Here is a 19,880-nt window from a genome sequence, read left to right on the forward strand (position 1 = left end):
AATTTTCACCAGCAATTTCATCACAGTCCACCTGAAAATGATATATGCACTTACTTCTCCCTCTCCCTCTGTCTCCAGCTCCTACCTCCTCTAGGCCCATGGTAATATGACCTTTACATATCATTTACTCTTTCTGAATTATTTTAACATTTTGTATTACTAATGCTGCTTATAAATGATATCATATACTAGTTGCTTGGCATTTCCACAAAATAGTTCAATGTAATTTTATTTTAATGGCTATTTCCAAAAGATTAAGAAAATCTTGATTATATCAAATTAACAGAAAACAGCAGTAAGAAATATGCCACTACTAATTTTGCTATACATTTGATCAGAATGTTATTTGCTAAATACATAAGTACTAACCATTAGGAGCCACTAGGGTCCTATTGCTTGAAAATATATCTCAGAATCAGATATATTGAGCCATGCACAAATGTCTGGGGATGTCTAAGCATTGAATGTTTTTGCTTTCGAGATTTTGGAAGTCACCCATGTTTGTAGAGCAGCGTCTTCAGCAGTACCCCTCCCCACCTCCTATTCCTGTTCAGATGCACAAAGGGCTCACCTTGCTCTCAATGAAGTCTGTCTCAGGCAGCTGACCCATGTGCTACCCAGCCAACATGCTCTATTTGTCCTCCCCTGTTTCAGAAAGGAGTCCCCCTGAGTCTTCAAGCCTCAGTCCAGGCTCATGTCAGGGAAGCTAAGGTTACTCCCTGGAATGTTCTTCAAATTAAACAGCTGAGGATGGGGCTGCAAACAGAGAGATAAAAGCACTACACGGAAAAAACTCTCCCCGTTCCTTGGATTTACACAGCAGTCACAAGGAGCAGCATTCTCTTCTTCCCTCCTCCATTCTCTCACTGGCCTCCAATGATTTATTTGACTGGTCAAGGCAGTATTTAAATAGTATTTTGCTTTTGCATGGAATCTCTTAAATGTTAGCTTGGTAAAAAAGCTGTGAAAGATAGTGGAGTTTAATATTCCCATGACTTAGACAAGTAATAAAATTTGTATTTACTTTTTCCTATAAAACATAAAAATTAAAAATAAAGATATTAAAGATTTGTTTGCTTTTTTTAAAAAATTATACAGTTTTGGCTAGGAGGTGTATTAAGAGGCAGAAAGCTTGCCTAGCATGCACAAGGACCTGGAATCAATCCCCAATTCCAACAAAAAGAATTATATATCTTATACCAAAAATATCTGAAATTAAGAAAAAGGTTTTTTAAAGCATACATGTTTAGAAATATAAAATTATTTGCTTATTGAATAAACTGTTTATAATCAGATATATTCTTCCCCTAAAGTAAATTGCTTTGAAACTATTCCATTCTTAGGAATCACTTCTACTTGTATGATGTTTATGAACTGGGGAAGAATTTATCCTTCTCACTGAGTAATAAATTATGTGCAAAGCATATACTTACACTAATTTGCTTTCATGCAATATTTGTAAAGATAATTCTACTTATTATCATTTAAAATTGAAAAAATGAAAATTTCAATACATGTTCAAGTCTCAAAATTTTAGGGTCTACTTTACATTTAAAAATGAACTTAGTAACAAAAAGATTTAACTAATGTACATGTTGGTTCGTTATACCTTAACAAAACAATAAAAAATTGACATTGGTATGCTCAATAAGTATTACTAAGTAAAACAATGCATAGTTATTTTATTTAGTGCTAAACAATATTAGACTAAATTGAAAAGCCACAACAAAAGTCTCAATTTAGTAAGATTGTAATGGCCAGCGGTATACAGATCTAAAGATTATAGAAATACCAGTACATATTTCAAACAAAAAAAAAAGAAAAAGTAAAGCTAGCTGCCATTGGACTAATAGTCCTAGGAGAGTGACAGATTTCCTATTCTTTTGGAACCCATTTAGTAATAAGAAGAAAAAATGGGGGAAAAAAGGCAAGATCTCCAGATGGAGTAGATGACAGAGGTTTTAGGTAAAAGCCAGATTTCATGTATTCTACTGAATTTCTGGGATACACTGTGAAAACAGAACACCTCAGGAACACAGAAAAACATGTAAGTCACTCTTTTCTTTATTTTGTCAAAGATGGTATTTAACTTGCTAATTACTACCCTTCTAGTTGAATAGCAGAGAAGTCCATTCATCATAAACACCAAGATGTCTTGGGAAAGTATTTAGGTTGAATTCTCTCAGGAGACCCAGATGGGAAAGGATCTGAGGAATAAGCCAGTCACCAAAACTCAATCGCTGGGTTGGCTTGTTTCTGTGTGTTCTGGGGCAATTGACCTAAATCACTGGGATGGTAATATATGTTTGCAAAATGTACTTTTGGTCTGAAACACATAAATGCATTCTAAGAGAAATGCGGTAACTTTTAATTTTTATTGACCTGCTGTGCAGGCTTAGCAAAGACAATGAACATGAGGATTATCCCAAAAATCTTGTTTTTAATTGTGTGATTTCAACTGTCTCATCTAATCTAATATTTTACTACAAGTGTGGGAAAAGAGGTCACACATTTTAATTGCACTTCTCTTCCCCCTCTCCTGCAGAGTTTTTAAAATTCAAATTCACCAAAAAAAAGAGGGGTGGGTTGCAGGGGCTCCCTTTCACTTCCAAAAAAGCATCAACTTGGCTTCCATTTGCTGGACCCCAGCTTTATTCACACAACACTTCCCATACCCACAGTGTCTGAGAGCTGAATAGAAGCAATAGTCCAAAAATATATATGCTAGCAAATCAGGGTCTTGACAAATGCAAGAAAGAACATACTAGAAAGACAAGAACCTAAGAAAATGATGTGACTTAAGGGATTCCAAAGCAAAATTCACCTCAAATTTACAAAGGCTCTTAAGAAAGCTCTGGCTGAGTCACTTGACTCCTGCTGAATGGGCGCTTAGCCTGCCTGATCCAGACTGTACAAGGCCACACAAGTGCAGAAGAAGACGAGAAGAGGGACAGGAAGTACTCAAGTTACTCAGCATTCTACACAGAACTGTTAAGCAAGTGGTATTTCTTATTGTAGAGAAGAAAATCTACACATTTTATGCTTTAATCCTAACATCTATTTGCACAAATGGAATGTCTAGTTACATTGGATGGAAACTTCTGTAAGTTGTTTCATTAAAAATATGGCTTTCAGCAGGAAACTAATAGCTTCTCAAAGGAAATATTCTTAGTATGTCTTCACATTATATTTGCTCACTGGAGTAACAGAGGCAAGTTTTTCACTGCTTTTCTCACTGAGTAGTCAATATATAGTGCAGGGAACTGGACTTCTCTCTTATGCATCATAAACACCAGCTGTCACCCAAGAATAGATATTGTTTGCATTTGCCTTACAGAAACAGCAGAAAGTATAAAACTTCATTGTCAATTTCCCAGGTGACATTACAAAGTTATAGCTCAACCTTTTAACTTAGTTAAACCAGTTTCTTAGTGGGATGCTCTCAGCATTCAGAGGGAAAACTCTTTGTCGTGAGAAATTGTCAAACACACATAGCAAGGCATATGGTATTTCTGGCCCCTGGGCATGAAATGCCAGTAGCCTTGCACAATCATTGTGATGACCCAAAACACACTGATGCACTTTCAAATTTCTCCCTGTGGGTGCCATTACCCATCCCTCCAAACCTACAAATGATGAAAACTAACCCATGGTACAAGGAGATGTCATGCTAAATTTTATTTTTGTTAGGCACACATATTCCTGATCCTTATTCCTCTATAAAATTAAATATCCATTTTTAGAGTCCTGTTAAATGTATACACACAGCCACAATCTTACCAAAATTACTCAAAGGAACACACTACCATTTGTCAACACAGGCTTCTATTTTTTTTTTTTTTCTTGTTGAAAATTATAGATGTTTACTTCTAAAAAGTTTTCCTTAAATTTCAGAGTTGCTATAAATAATACTATGTATATCTTTGGGTGGGGGGAACAATATCAATAATATTTTGGAATTTTTACTAAGCAATGTAATTATTATTATTTATGTGGGAACAACTTTAGAAACTAGTTACTTCATCTCCCTTACTTTACAGATACAGAAACTAAGACCAGAAAATTAAGTGACTTGCCTGAATGAACAGATGTTAATTAACACATCCTTCTAGCTCTTTCTCCATATCTGCTTACTCTTCTCCAATCACAAAATGAAGGAGGACCCTTTGAAACATTCCCAAATGACTGATTAATATGAAAATTTACTTCTGGTGAGCCAGAAAGTAGACTTTCTTACCTGAAATGTGTTTCTTCTGATACTTTTGTCCTTAAAAATATACCTAAGAAGTAACTTTTTGGAAAAGTTCATATACATCTATTGAAAAGCTACTTTTTAAAAATTCAAGGTAGTTGGGTGCCAGTGGTTCATGCCTGTAATCCTAGCTACTCAGGCGGGAGAGATGAGGAGGATCATGGTTCAAAGCCAGCCTGGGAAAATAGTTCACAAGACCCTACCTTAAAAAACCCTTTACAAAAATAGGGATGGTGGAGTGGCTCAAGGTAAAGGCCCTGAGTTCAAGTCCCAGGACTGAAATTCAAGGTAATTCTTAATGGAAAAGAAAACCTTCAAGTCTTTGCTAGTGATTCTGGATGCTATGTTTTCAAACAGGATACTTTCAAGTGTTAAATATAGTTGCCAAGTCTAAACCAAATACAACAGTAAAGGACATGAGAGACAACAAAGAAAGGCAGGTCAGTGCAATTACACATGCTCTCTTTTTAAAGAACAATCATACAATCAACACATAGCATATTCATAGTCATAAACACATTCATTATTTTCTTCAAGAGGAAAAATTCTCTCAATAACAAATTTACATCACTCCCATTTTTACAAAAAAGGCTTTATCATCAATATTATTATTAAATTAACTGGATTTCCAATGTCCTTTCTGCATGTACTTTTCAAAAATAAATCTTTCAATTAATAAAATACTAAACATGTTTTTATGAATTTTGAATTTAAATTCCTAAATTACAGCTGTTCAGGCATCTGGACTATTGTTAAAATATTTCAAATTGAATACAATTTATATACTTAGTGCTCAGAGCTACACACAGGGAATGTTAAAGTTACTTTACAGTTGTAGAAGAAGATACAGAATTTAACTACTCAATGTCCTTCTAGAAATGAGCTAATTTAGTTCTGTGGGACTTACCCACCTGCACTGTGAGTAGGAGATGTGAAAAAATGAGAAACAATATCAAATCAAAGTCACGCAACACTGGACAACATTCTGTAGTGAATTTAAAATGTTTGGTGATACCAAACACATACTTCATGTCATTCCTAACTATGAGATATATCCTTATCTAGCTTTTTCATGATTTCCAGAAGCTACCTTTGAATAACAAGTGTTTGTAAAAATTTAGTGTGCATCAGAATCAAGAGGCCCTGCTAAAAAGGAAAGTGCTGCTCCCAGGAGAGCTCAGTAATTTGCATTTCAGGTGAAACAAATGCTACTGGTCCTATCAGCACACTTAAGGACTGCCACCTTAAAGGATTTTTAAAAATACATTATTTTTTACTATTATTAAAAATCATAAGTCCATTTTTCATTTCTTCATAGTGTCTAAGAAAAACATGCACACAACTGAAATTAAGAGCTATGAAATTTTTTTGATTTCTTTTTACATATAATGAATCCTCATTCTTCTCTATGCCATTCCATTCCATTGCATTCTATTCCTTTTCATTCAAAAGCAAATGTTGGTCATGAACTACTGATTTGATTTTATGACCATTGATAAGTCACATAGTTTGACAATCTCTGTTCATCAATCAATTTAATAACAATAATTATTGACTTGTATTGATATTTACCAGGTGCCAGACATCCAGTTGGTTCCATGCATTTCCCACTTTATATATTAAAAATGCATAACAACAATATGAAATAGGTATTAATAGGTGTCCTTGTTTATAGAGAAGAAAACAAATGATCCTTCAAGTTAGTGAATGCAAATTGCCCAAGGTCAAAAGGCATAAATGTATCAGTGCCAGGTTGGAATACAGATCAAGGTTGCATCCTTGGAGTGAGATGTCTGCCTTTGAATTTCAGAACTACCATGAAATGACTATGTGATTTGTGGTAAGTTATTAAGTCTCTCAGAGTTCATTTTCTCATCTATAAGAATGATGTAATAACAGGGCCTCGTGGACCCTGGAGGACTAAGTGAGATAATCCACAAAAGTGCTAGGCATATCTAGCACATGGTAAGTCCTCAATAATTATTGCCTATTATTAGACAGCAACTGACTTTTTGTTTTTTTCCAGTACCAAGGCTTGATCTCAGGGCTTATACCTTGAGCCACTCCTCCAGCCATTTTTGTGTTAGATATTTTCGAGATAGTGTTTTGCAGACTATTTGCCTGGGCTGGCTTCAAACCGTGAACCTCCTGATCTCTCTGCCTCCTGAGTAGCTAGGATTATAGGGGTGAGCTTCCAGCACCTGGCAGTAACTGACTTCTTAATTGCCACACCATGTATTGCCCCCTTGTCCTTTTTTCTTTCCTTCTCACTTGCTGTTCCAAAAGAAATTATCCTTTCAGCTCCAGTATCGCTTTTCCAAGTTGGATCTTTAGTTGTACAACTAGGGACCACTTGTCTCATTCTCTACCCCCCCCCTCACTTGTTCTCTGTTCTTCTGGGGTGTTTGTTACCGTGTGTAGGAATTAAGAAGTGGGTTTAGATAATTATATCTCCATGGAATAGAACTGTTCTAGTGACCTCTCATCAGAAAACAACATCTAAGCATGCTGATCACTGTAGATTGATTCGGTGACTGGTCTGGTGGATGGAGCCTCTTTCCTCCCAAGAGAACTTTGATAGCGGTAACCCAACACAGGGGTCCTCACTCAACACCACAAGAATGGGATCACCTAAAAGACCTACAAGAGATCTGCAGACCAATTCATGGAGATCATTTTGAAACCAGGGTTTATACTCTATGTTGGATCCATGAAGCATAGAAATTGTGATTCTAAAATTCGTAATTGAAAAACACTGAAAGGAAAGGGACATGATAAAAACGGTAGGGTTTTGGATTCACCCAGGCATGATTTGGATTCTCAAGCCTGTATTGCTCACTAACTACATTAATTTGGGTAACTTTCTTTACCTCTCTGAGCTTGAAACACTGCCATACCAATAGAGATAATATTTGAATTAGCTATAACATAAATTACTTCTAGAATTACTAATTACTTCTACAAATGTAAATAATATATATAAAACATCTCATGGAGTGCTTAATACTTAATAGGTACTCCATTTATCAGAGTGACCATCATTATGAGACTGTGAGATTCAAAAGGAGAAAAAAATCAAGATAAAATAACACCTGTTTTCCCCCTTTGGGGAATCTGAAATAGTACTTTGTTTTCTGAAGGCTGAACACGACATTCTAATAACAGCTCTAACTCTAGTTCCATAAGCCTTAATTTATTGATAGCCTTTATTTTTAAGAAAAAGATTTTTCTCTTTCATTTCTCAGAGCCACCTCCAAGAGAATTCTTCTATAAGTGTGAGATACACAAATTGAAAAGAACTCACATATTTGGCCTTATGTATCTATTTTCAACATTACTAACACCTGGTTTTCTTTCTTTAAGATATGTAACATTTGGGAGCAAGGGCATTTTCTTTATCAGGGAGTATAAAAATCACACCAATAATGTTTTAAGAAACCATATAAAATGACCTGAAAATGGTTCTAAAATACTAAAGTAATGCTAATAATAGAAACTCATACAAATTTAACTAATTTCAAAAAAGTTTAAAAATGCTTCACTTAAAAAGTGAAGTAATTCAACCTATTCTCATAATGAAAAGTTAGCTTAGTTAAGTGGTATAAGTATCATAGGTGCATTAGAGTAAGGAAAAAGGATGCAAATCATGTTTTAAGAAAATCTTCAGTATTGTTCAGGTGAGTATCAAATTTAATTCTCACCTTGGATGACAAGCCAAAAGAAGAAACATCACGATTTCTTAGCCTCTCTTCTTTTAACAAACAAAAACTAATTATTTATAAGTGACACACTTTTTAAAATTACTAGCAGTAAAGGCTAGGATGAAGTTATCGCATAAATCCTATGTTAAACTATGTAATGCAAAGTGCTGAGATATTTTTCATGTAGTCCATCTCTTTTATACTGACACTCAGGTTAAAAAGACAGAGTACTGTACTAAAGCATAATGTTACGAAGGCATTTTAACAGAAAGGTACTGCAGTGTGAGTAGATAAATTTCTGGTTACATAATTTGATACAGACAGAGAGCCTGGAAATTTTAGAGAAGTAATTGGTTGGGCTATCACACTTAAATATTAATGTTTGTTCTTCTAGACTTCCCAGAGATACAGGAGTAACATGAGCTGGAGGTCCCTTCCTAGTACCTGAAACACAAGTATTAATGCATTTTTGATTGAAATATTAGCCACATACTAAATTGCAGGTATACAGTGACAAAGAGAACATTGCTCTGAAAATGAAATGAGCCCACTTGTATTTTGGATCAAGTAGAATGTAATCCCTTAGGAGAAGTAACTATGGACAAAGAAAAAGAAGAAACTTTGTATTTGCTTCAGTGCTCAAATAAGATGAAAAGAAAATCAATGTAACAAAAAATCAGTAACATGAAAGAAGATGTCTCTAAATCTTTTCCTGTAAATCCACCTCTAACATTCTCTTTTAATTAGATCTGACTTCCCTCTAGCATTAGCACTCAAGATAATTATAAAATAGTCAAAATTAGTATTTTAATTTTGTTTAATTAAGATTATGGCCCATTCTGTGGGCAGCACACCCAAATTAAACTTCATTATTAGTTTTCATAGCTAAATCAAAGACCTCCCACTGGGATTTGGTAGATCACAGATTTTATAGTGTAACAAAAAACAATTGTAGAAATATGTTTCCCTTTTGTAACTTTTTATTATCTTCAAACTCAAGTGCATTTGTGATTTCCCAAAGAAAAAAGATGATTCCATAGTAGTTTTAGTTTTGCTTTTGCATTAGAATTGCAAAAGCACAGTATTTCATCTATTGTAGGGATTAAATAGGCATGTGTGGGCTGGTCTAGAAAGTGAATTACGTTTTGTAACATTTTACATTTGGAAAATGAATTCTGAGTCCACACAAACCTCTTTTAAATGGACTGTTGACATATAACTCTCTGCATAAATTACAGTAAATCAATATTTAATTCATTCATGACTGCTCGATCATTTATCAAGAAAAATTATTTTTTCAGACACTGAACTGGGCACTTGAATCCAGGTGCCTCCCAACTGAGGAAGTCACAGTAGTTGGGAGTGAGGTAAGACATTAAAATACAGTCATGTGCCATGTAACATTTTCGTTCACAGTGAATCATATGTACAACAGTGGTCCTGTAAAATTACAATACTGAAGCGTGCAATAGGCTATGCCATCTAGATTTGTGTAAATACACTCTATTATGTTCTCACAAGGATAAAAATCACATAATGAAGCATTTATCAGGACATGTCTCCATTTTTAAGTGACACGTGGATGTAATTAACCTTGTAAAGTTTCAGTTCATGGTGAAATGACACATGGGTTACCATTGCGAGACTCAGTGGCTCTTCATATGAAGAGCATTAATTTCATGGCTAAGTTGACCATTTACAATTTTATTTTTATCTATGTTTCTTCACTTGGGAGAAATCTTACTCCTTGAACCACGGCCTTAAGAGTAAACAGTCATCTTTTCATAGAAAATCTCTTCTGCTTTTTTCCCACAGGATAATGTGGTCAGGGTAGAATGAAAACTTGAGGTTCTGGTTATCTTCACCCTCCTCTATATCAACACATGGCCAATTACATGGTCGTTTCTACCTACTGGGGTCCAGGCTGAAGCTCCACTCACCACCCCACTTTTGTCTTTTTTCAAAGTATTCACCCTTACCAAAACTTACAACATGGTAGAAAGAAAGAATCAGTGTAGCATATGGTCAGTTCATTGGAAGTCCATTTTCACTGTTGGCCCAAAAATACCAGAAGAAAATAATCACAGGTAACTAAGATACTATTACAGCATTGCTTACACTAAGAACAGGAAACAAATGCATAGCCAGGACTTTACAGCAGCAATGCCTGCTTGTAACCCTGGGAAGTCAACCCAGCCACTAAGAGAAAAAGAAAGAAAACACTGTTCAGTGGGCCAGTAGGTCACAATGGGACTCTTAAGGGCACTGTTGGTAAACACCATGTGTAGGCTTTGGCTAAGAAGGCAAAGTAATCAGATGCAACCTACTCAGCTACTCATCACCACCTGCTGCACATTCCTCACCATGCTCGCCCTGCCCCCACCATTCACTTGGGAGAGTCCAAGATCACACAGGAAACAAAGCCAGGAGCCATGAAGTTCTCAGAGCTTTGGCTACTATTATTCTATCCAGAGCAAAAGCTGAAGGAATTTCAGCCAAAAACCACTTTTACACTTAATCTATGTTCTTGTCTGGCAAGATGCATTACTACTCACACTGCAGTGATTTTTTTTCTTAAGAACTTAATTTGCACCCCACTTATTATTAGATAGTTCAGATTCACAGTATGCAGAACCCAAAAGAATATTACAAAGAAACCACCTGCATCTCAAATTCAAAGCCCTAGGATGAAGTTAAAAAAAAAGAGTCAAAAGTCAAGGACAGTTTGTTTCTCATGCAGAAAGAATTTATAGAGTCTCCTTCCTAGTGTCACCCTAGCTATATATTCTTTCCACATATCTCAAACTGAATTCCAAATCTGAAAAAACTCAGTTTTTCTGTTATTCCCACTAAAGGTCTACCTCCTCTGTGTGGTAGGAGGATGTTATTTATTTTAGTTTTGTCAATATCTCAGTCCTTCAAGATATCATAGGTGAAATCTCTGACAACTCAGTAATGACTCCAGAGAGAACAGATTTCCTGACTTGTACCTGAAGGTCAGATACTCAGGTGAGCTATAAAGGGGAGTTTTATTATTGGGCTCTCATAGAAGTTGAAATAGCCCTAGAGAAGAGGAAGTATTTAGAAATTTTAAAAGGGGAATGAGCTCTTAACAAACCTAATGTAGCTTTATACATGTTTTCTGGTTTTTTTCTAATTTATTAATTCTGTGTGTTTTAGGTTTTATGATGCTCAGTTCAATACCATCATCCCCTTTTGCCCTTAAGGGCTAGTTTTGAGTTCTAATTAGAATCAGGAAACACTGTATTGAGTCTGTATATCTTTTCAGTAATTGAATAAAGCTCTTAAACTCTACTGCAAATGTTCCTAGATTTCAATTAATTTGTCTTTCTTATCAGACACAGCAACACACATTGTTTTACTTACAGATAAGCAAATCTTTAAACTTTTATATTTCAAATATGCCACATATTTATTTATTTCCTCTTTTAAGAATCAGCAGAAAGAAGGTTAAAAAAATAACAAAATAAATATAATGGTTAATATGACAAAAACAGAAATTGCTTGAAAATGATATTTAACTCAAGTGATTTGAAATAGATATAAACTGCAAGGGAATGTTGAATCCGTGTTACAGACGGATACTGAAAACCTAGTATCTCTGAGGAGTTCAGAGTAACATAATCTCTCTTCTATTTTGGAATTTATAAAAGAGTTGTAATCTAAGTGTTTTTTAATATGAGAACATATTACACGTTTATCCTTAAGAGGGGATACTTCCTCAAAATACCATTCTTTAAAAGAATCTAGACAAAACCTTTTGAGTGGTTTAAGATTCACCAAGGATTCTGTAACACTTGGTGGTTATTAAAAAAGAGAGAGAGAAAGAAAGAGAAGGAAGGAGGAGGAGGAGGAAGAAAATGAAGAAGAAATTACTGAAACTTACCTCTGCGTGCCTGAGATCTAGGAAACTCATATTAGTGGAAACAGAAACAAGGGGGCCAGGGAAGGATGGATAGTAAGAGAGGGAACTCGATTGCAGTTTTTATTAATTCCATCTATTTTGTAAGCCTGAAGCACAGAACAGCAGCTTGCTGTTTCTCCGTGCGCACACACGCGCGTACTCACATCCCCACGCACGCTCCCTGCACCGCGCGGGCTTCTGCGCTCCTCCCGCTCCCTGCAGCCCCCTCCTCTGTCCCCGGCGGCCGCGTCCCTCCCTAGCGCGGTGGCCCTGGCACTCCCCCGCCGCCGCGCACCTACCCTGCTGCGAGCGCACGCGGACGAGGGACGGTGTCTGCTCCGCCGGCCCGGGCGCAGGGACTGGCAGAAAGAAAAGGGAAAGCAAGGCAGGCGGGCGAGGCTCCTTCACTTCCCCCGGGGAGGGCGATCGCGGAGCCCCATGCACTCTGTGGCCCCGCAGCTGGTGTCGGAGGAAATGCGCGGCGGCCCGAGAGCTGCAGCTGCGGTGGAGTGTTGGGGGCGGGTCCCCCGGCCGCGGTGCCTCGCTGCTCCCGGGTCCCCACCGCAGCCTTGACAGCTCCGCTCGAGCCCCGCCGCTTTTCCTCCCGGAGTTGGGCCGGGTTGCCAGCATGCACTTGAGAAATCCTAGCAGTTGCGCAAAGGACAGTCCCCAAAGTTAGAAAGAGTGATTGTGTGCGAATGTGTAAATATACAGTACGGAGGCTGAACAACTGAGAGGGGCCAACCCTCAGACGCGGCCCGGGTTTCAGATTTCATTTGGCAGCTGGCAGCTTCAGAAGACCAGAGCCGCGCCATGGGGGAGGCCGCAGGAACCCCGCCCTCCACAGCCGGGGTTATCTCGTAGCCCTAGTGACACCACCCTGCACCCGGCTCCACTGCTCAGGGACAACCAGACAGAACCCGTTTGGCCCGAGTCTCTCCGCTGTGCAGTTCAAGTGCAACCTGGATAGTGCTGGTCATAGATCTGGGATGGTGGGTGTGAGAGGCACAGGCAATACAGCTCCTCTGCCCTCTAGAAGTTCTGCCTTTCTTCCCCACCCTGGTTTTACTTGCTTCCACCAATTCTGTAAGAACTTATTTCTCCAATCTAAGACCTCATTCCTAGAAATGCACATTTAAATGGATGACCTTTACATAGATCCTTGGAGAAATTCAAAGTATAATTACTGCCTGTCATGGATTAGAGTGCTCAGAAGTACACTATATGAAAGAACACAAATGCAGACCCCCCCTCCCCTTCCCACCATCACCAAAAACGTCCATTTCAAATTAAGATCCTACAGTTCTGGTTATTTGGCATGGCAAGTCAAATAATTCAAAAGCCTTATAAAGGTCTGTGTTTATTATTTGAAAATCATCACCACATTCCCTTAAGTCACAAACTCAGAGTGTTCTCATGAAGGACCTCCAGGGATATGGAAGGAAAGCACGGGTTCATATTGGGAAACACAAGGAACAAAAATCTGAGTAGACGCTGATATGCTTTTCTTCTTTATCTTTTTTCTTTGTTTTCTTGGAAAAATGAATCTACACCATGCCATAACTGAGAGGCCCTACTAGAAAATTGATTTTCTGATGGGAGAATTCTTATCCCTTTAATGAATCAAATTAAATTCTGTGGGCAAAAATAACCTCTTTTGGCATTTCCTTTTTAAAAATGTGTATGGAATTCCTAGCCAGAAGCAATGTAGCCTATTTTCTAATTGGTGGAAATAAGTGGTCTTCATGGACTCAAGCGGCCCTTGGTGTTCTAAGGACATCGCTGATGGGCAGTTTTAGATGAAAACTAAGAAACAATGAAATTAACCAAAATGAAATCTGTACATACTTGATGGCTCTGAAAGCCCCAGGAAGTGTCATTAGGTATGATTCAAGACTGTGACATTTAGGTAAGGAAACTATAATGTCAATAACTTATTTCATGATCTAACAAATATTACCTCAGCAATTTAGACTCAAGGTAATACAAAATTGAACTCAGAGTGGTTATCGGGTAGTCCCTAGTTTGAAAGATTAAGACGCACCTCTAAGACACACCCCATCCTTGTGTCCAAGGCCTTTTTCCCTTCACACTTCTGGCTGTTTCAACCCTTTCCACTTGATACCATTTCATTGATAAGTGTAAGGTATGTGGTTCTCTTAAGCTAGAAAATACACAGAAGGACAGAAAGGTTGTCATGGAGATTAGGCAAGTAGGATTGAGGAGAAGTGAAGTGACATCCATCTGTACGAGACATCCCCTCACACTTCTCTGCAAAATGAGAAGAGCCACTGTGTTCCCTTCTAGAAACCTTTTGAGTATTTAGTAAGAAAGCGGGACAAGAGAATACAGCCTGAACTAGAAAAAGCATGGTTGTTCATTGGGCTCCCTTTATGTTATTCCTTACTTGTTTGGAGGTTAACTGATATTGGGAGAGATCCCTGTATGTTTTATAGACTTTAAAGTAGAGAATAAAGTCCATAATACTTGAGTGAGAGACTTTAGTCTTATTCTCACCAAAGCTGGTGAAAATACAGACCCTGGAAAGTAGTGTCTGTCATTCAACTTCTAAATGAATGTTTCAGCTCTGCTGAGAAATGCCCAAGGAACCACTGAAGCAGAATTTTATAAGTCAACCTCAATTCTAGAAGGAAACCTCATTCCAGCAAACTCTATGAAATCCAGAAGCAACTCAAAAATGAGGGCTAACTTTCTAAGGATGCCCAGGTCCTAGACACCTTTAGAGGAAGGGCTCTGAAAGATATAAAAGCTGTAAAAGGAAGCAGGGTTTGAAGGGACTAGATATTTACAGAGGGGATGTATACCACTGAGGCCAGAGACACTACAAAGACCTAGAAATAACATAAGAGGAGGAAGAAAGAAAGAAGATAACGGTCTTGTTCCACTGGATAAGTTGTTTGAGTGTTGGATAGGATAACCTTCCAACTCAAAGCCCCCTGGACATTTTCTGTCAGGCCATTCTTTACTGGGAATTTAGTTAAGAAAAATTCAACAAGCATTTGTACAATCATTTTGTCTAATATTTCAAGCATAAGTGTCAAATGTTCCTATTAAACAAGTATGGAATAAAAATGTCTAATAATGTACATTACTAATTTAAAAATTGCAAGGTTTTCCCACTAGTTTCATTGCCAGATTCTTTGAAGCCCTTAGCATAGAGTTAGTCATTGTCATATCACCCAATTGCTCATTAATATCAGATACTGGGGCTCTTTAATTATGTTTTCTTTTGGGAAAACATAAATTCCTAAGAGGGCAAAATACACAGTAACAAAACTGAATAGTCAAGAATTGCCAAAATCCTAACATTTCCTGCAGCACTCACCAACAATGCAGAATTTGTGTGAGTACTGCAATATGCCAAGATCTGATTTCAAGATTAAGATAGAAGGCTATGCTTTAAAGCATGTCCATTTCTAAACGTCTGTTTTTGTTTTTTCTTTTTATTTCCCATTGGAAGGTCTTGTTTAACAAAGCCCAACTTTGTTTTAGCTAAGTAAAGTAGAAAGAGATTGAAGGAGTTTCTGGCCTGCCCTTCCCCCAGATGTTGGATCCCATGATTCAGGGAAAAGGGATATACTATAATCACTCTGGTAGGACAAAATTAATGCAGCTACATCCCTGTAAGAAAGCTAATAAAGAAAAGAAAGAGCATAGAAGAATCTACTGTAGCTGTGAATACCTTCTGACTCTACATTCCCATCTCAGACTTGCTACTTTATTGACTAATGGCTTTAAAATTCAAGCACATCGCGTACCCATTTGGTATTGACATGAACATGGCATCAGCCACAACCACAGTCTTACTGGATTGACATGTTTTTGGTGAAAGAACAAGTCACACTCCATCACCCCTCAGACCCCAAGAGGGCATGGTACAAAAAAAGCCATGGTTACATGTATGTTCAAAATAGTGTTTGTTGGGTTTTGTCTAATTACAAAATTAGTTTGTTCAATCCATGAAATTTGTAAGATACAGAGAAACATAAAAGTAGAAATTGAAAATTTTTCATGATGTCACTATTTAGAAATTTCTATTATTAACACTTTGAATATGTCTATACTTTTAAACCTCTCTGTGTATATCCATCTTGTGTAATCATTTGGATATTAGAAACCAAAACAAGATCTCTTTTGCCTGGCCTTCAGATTCAGTCCTCAGGAGTTTACTGGCTTCAGTTAAAGAAGGAATCTGTCTCTCCCAAGAGAAGCCTATTTCCCTGGTTTGATCCCACAGCTTTATACCTGTGTTCTATTTCTAAATCTCTTATTATTCTAGAGTTCTTTGTGCATGCTGGCTTACAAATTTTCTATGGCAGCCTTTATTTGTTCACCATTTATATCTTTGCTTACCACATCCTTTCTTTTCTGTTTACCCATGAGCAAAAACATGCACAAACAAACTTACACATGTATACACACGCACACACACACAATTCCCTGGACATTCAAATCACACATTCCTATCTTTAAAGTGAAACCATTCCCCAGACATGCAACTCTTCACTTGTAGACTCAACTGAATATCAAACTGGTATGAACTTCAAATATTTAGAAAGCTAAATTCATTTCAGTACCAGAGCAAAAGAAGGATGGACTTACTCCCAATACCCATACCATTTTGTAGATTTCAAGTTTATTAGCATATTGAAATATTTCATTATGTTTGTAGAAAAATAAATGCTTCTTTTCCTAAGAGTATTTATTCATATTGTACCAAAATTGTATGCGTCTTTTTAAAGTTTCCTATTGTCTTAAACTAAGCAGGTAAGAAGTAAGTTATCAATAAGCTCTTCACATTCATAATTCATGTGTCTAGCTGCAGTGTTATGCATATTCCAAGCATTCTCATCTGTCCAGGCAAACCTTCATTCTTCAGATTTTCATCCCAGTCCAACTGCCTTAAGTAATGGAGATACTTTTTGCATTCAATTCTGTTCTTTTCCTCTCTGCATTGCCTGCTTAATCTATTCTCAGGTAATTTGAAAATTAATGAGAAGGAAAAGCCTTAACTCATTGTAGATTCTACCTAGATACTAGGCATAACTGATCCTATTTGTTAATCAGGTGTTATTTTCCTGCTTTGGATTGTTAACTAAAGACTTGGGGCTAAGGCCATTGTCTTAAAATATAAACCCAACCAGAATGTTAAGGAGAAAAGTTGCTTTATTGTTATGAGTACAGACCTAACCATCCACTTAGCAAATGATTTTCAATGAAAACTAAATAAGAAAGCATAAATTAATCAATATAACTCATTCGAATACATTAGTAATGATAATAATAAAATGATAGAAACATTCCATAAATATATGGATATTATATGGTTTGTCTGAATAATACACATATATAGTATTTTGATGTTATCAACAATATCATATATATATATATATATATATAGTTCATGTTTTGAGACAAGGTCTTGTTGTGTGCTCCAGGATGACCTTGAACTCAAAATTTTCCTACTTCTACCTCCTGAGTACTAGGATTACAGGCATGTACCATCATGCCTGACCTCTTAATAATTTTTGAAGTGCTTTCCTAACTCTGATGTATTTTGATTTCAGCAACTCTGTGAAAAAATCTATTATTTACATTTTACAAAAAGAGGAACAAAGAGAAACATTGTATGAACCTTAATCACAACCCCATCAACCTTAAGAAAGGATGGAGCTAAGACTTGAACTCAGGCTATTCCAGGACAAATTCTGGATTCTTTTCAACAATGTAGCAGTAATATCATCTCCCTATGCAGAAGACAACACAATTTCTCTTTCCTGTATTGTTATACTGGCAACACATTTGACAACAATTTTTCTCACATTCTTTTGTGAGGAGCTTGTCATCCTCTTAAAGACCAATTCTAAATCCCATTAGGTATTCATTTTAATGTCCTATCCTACCAAATCTTTTATTGAAGTTCCCCATAATAGCAAAATTAACTGTTCTCTGTGTCTTCTCTACCATCTGTTAGAGGTGTTAATGAACAATGAATTGGTCAAAAAAGCAGGTGGAAATATCAGTAAGCATAACAGTGAATGATTTAGTAACTCATGAACTTGAAAATTAATCCCTGAAAAATGAATACTATATTCAAGATCTTAAAATTAACATCTGGAAGAGAAACTAAAGAAAAAAATTATAATTACCACCTTGTTTTTTAAGACATAGAAGAAAGAAACAGATAATGATTATGTAAGGATTAGGATTGGAGATAACTAGTTCCTATAGTTAAAAAAAAAGTACCAAACACAAACTTTCTGGAGAATCAATAAAAATAATGTAATTTTTGATGCTAGGTTTTCCAAATCATCTAGGAGGATATTCTAAGAAACAATAATCAAAAGACAGCTTGAGATGTGATCCATTAAACAAACAAAAAAATATGACTACTAAGTTACTGTATCTTTTCTCAGTTTCATGTTTGAAAATGGTAGCAAGCTTGCAAAGGCCTAGTTTGCAAGAGCAGATAATTAAGCTGAGGAGTAAGATGAAAATAAACAGTGGTTCAGATTGAAGGCAACAAATGATAGAGTTTCTAAATCCTGAGCCATCCGTCCCAGATGTCTTTGAAGGAAAACTTTCTATCTTATGTGTAAAAGAGGCTTGTTAGTCACAGTAATGAAGGATTGTCAAAAAAGATGGAAATCATCTACAGCCATACCACCCTGAATGCACCCGATCTCGTCCATAAGATGGAAATCAAGGAACCAGGATTTCAACTAGAGACAAAGATGCATATTCAAGAAGGATACTTTTGGGTAGGACGTTAGACGATTTCACTCTATGGTCCTGTGATTCAAATTTATGGCAAATGATTCTGAGTTCACCAAGAAATGGCATTGCAAAAAACAACAAAATAGAGAACAATAAGAGCCCTTTGGAAAGCCCAATAAGATATTTTACAATAGGTCTAGAGAAAACCTCTCTTACCTGGGGTGGGGATGCAGTGGTGTTCAACACCACTATAGCAGGAATCAACAGCAATAGCAAGATGAAGTCTAAACGTGTCTTCCAGGTTCAACTCTGGGGCAGAATAAAGCCACCAGGTGAAAGAATGAGCAGTAGCACTAAGATATTTCTCAGGGAAATATCCATGACTACCAAAGAGAGGACATAAGATTCTCAAAACCCTGGGAGCAGGCTCAGCCTTTCTGAAGCCCCTCCTGTCCAGGGACTTCTCTTCTCTTTTCCTCTTTGCTTAATAAACTTATCCTCTTTTGATCAAAAACAAAACAAAACAAAAACTCTGGAGGGATAAGTGGGAGGCTTAGTGGGATGGGGATTTCCATAGATCCTTCTGGATATAGAGACCCAGAGGCTAAAGTCTGAAGCCTAGACTTTAAACACTACATAAACATTCAGGATTAATGCAAATGTTGCCCATATCCCTGACTAGGTTACTAGAAACTGTTGTAGATACTCAAGTGCTACCACAAGGAATTGATAGTACAGAGGAAGTAGTTAAGCCCAATAATGGTAATTTCATGAAAAAGAAAAGTATTAGAGAAATGAGAAAATTCAGGAAGTAGCTGGCTGACATGCATATGGCTGGCTCCTTTCATATAGGCAAAAAAAAGTATTTAAAATCTCTCAAATGCAAGGCTATGTACAATGTAAAGTTAATTCAGATGTCATCTGTGCCTTTAAGAAATTTACATTTATTGGGGGCAGGGCTCAAGTCCTGGAGCACCTGCCTATCAAGCTTAAGGCCCCAAGTTCAAATCCCAGTACCACTAGAAAAAAAATGGGGAAAAGTTATATTCTATCACTAAGAATGGGTGAACTAAAAGATTAGGAGTAAATTTTTCAACTTTTATCTAAGGTAAACAGAAATGATACAACAATGTGGACATTTATTCCTGGTTGCTATCTAGTCTCTGAAGGTTGCTGGTATTGTCTTTCACAAAGATCTTGGCCCAGACTTTAACCAGCACACAAATACATTTTCACATATTTTACATTTTTGCTCATTTGTTCT

At 36.8% G+C, this 19,880-nt stretch overlaps 1 protein-coding gene across 2 annotated transcripts in view; it reads right to left on the reverse strand.

The window, feature by feature from the left end:
• Nucleotides 1–19,880, reverse strand: part of Arhgap24 (Rho GTPase activating protein 24) — a 473,771-nt gene that overhangs the window by 426,937 nt on the left and 26,954 nt on the right. The window contains exon 1 of one of the 2 annotated variants that reach the window (XM_074041829.1): nt 12,178–12,616. The exons of the other annotated variant lie outside the window; for it this stretch is intronic. Within the exon in view, the coding sequence (XP_073897930.1) occupies nt 12,178–12,508 (331 nt within the window). The 5' untranslated portion in view covers nt 12,509–12,616. Of the gene's footprint in view, nt 1–12,177; nt 12,617–19,880 lie in introns of those variants that run through there. 2 annotated transcript variants of the gene reach the window in all.

Source organism: Castor canadensis, chromosome 9, assembly GCF_047511655.1.
Source record: "Castor canadensis chromosome 9, mCasCan1.hap1v2, whole genome shotgun sequence".
NCBI classification, from domain to species: Eukaryota; Metazoa; Chordata; class Mammalia; order Rodentia; family Castoridae; genus Castor; species Castor canadensis.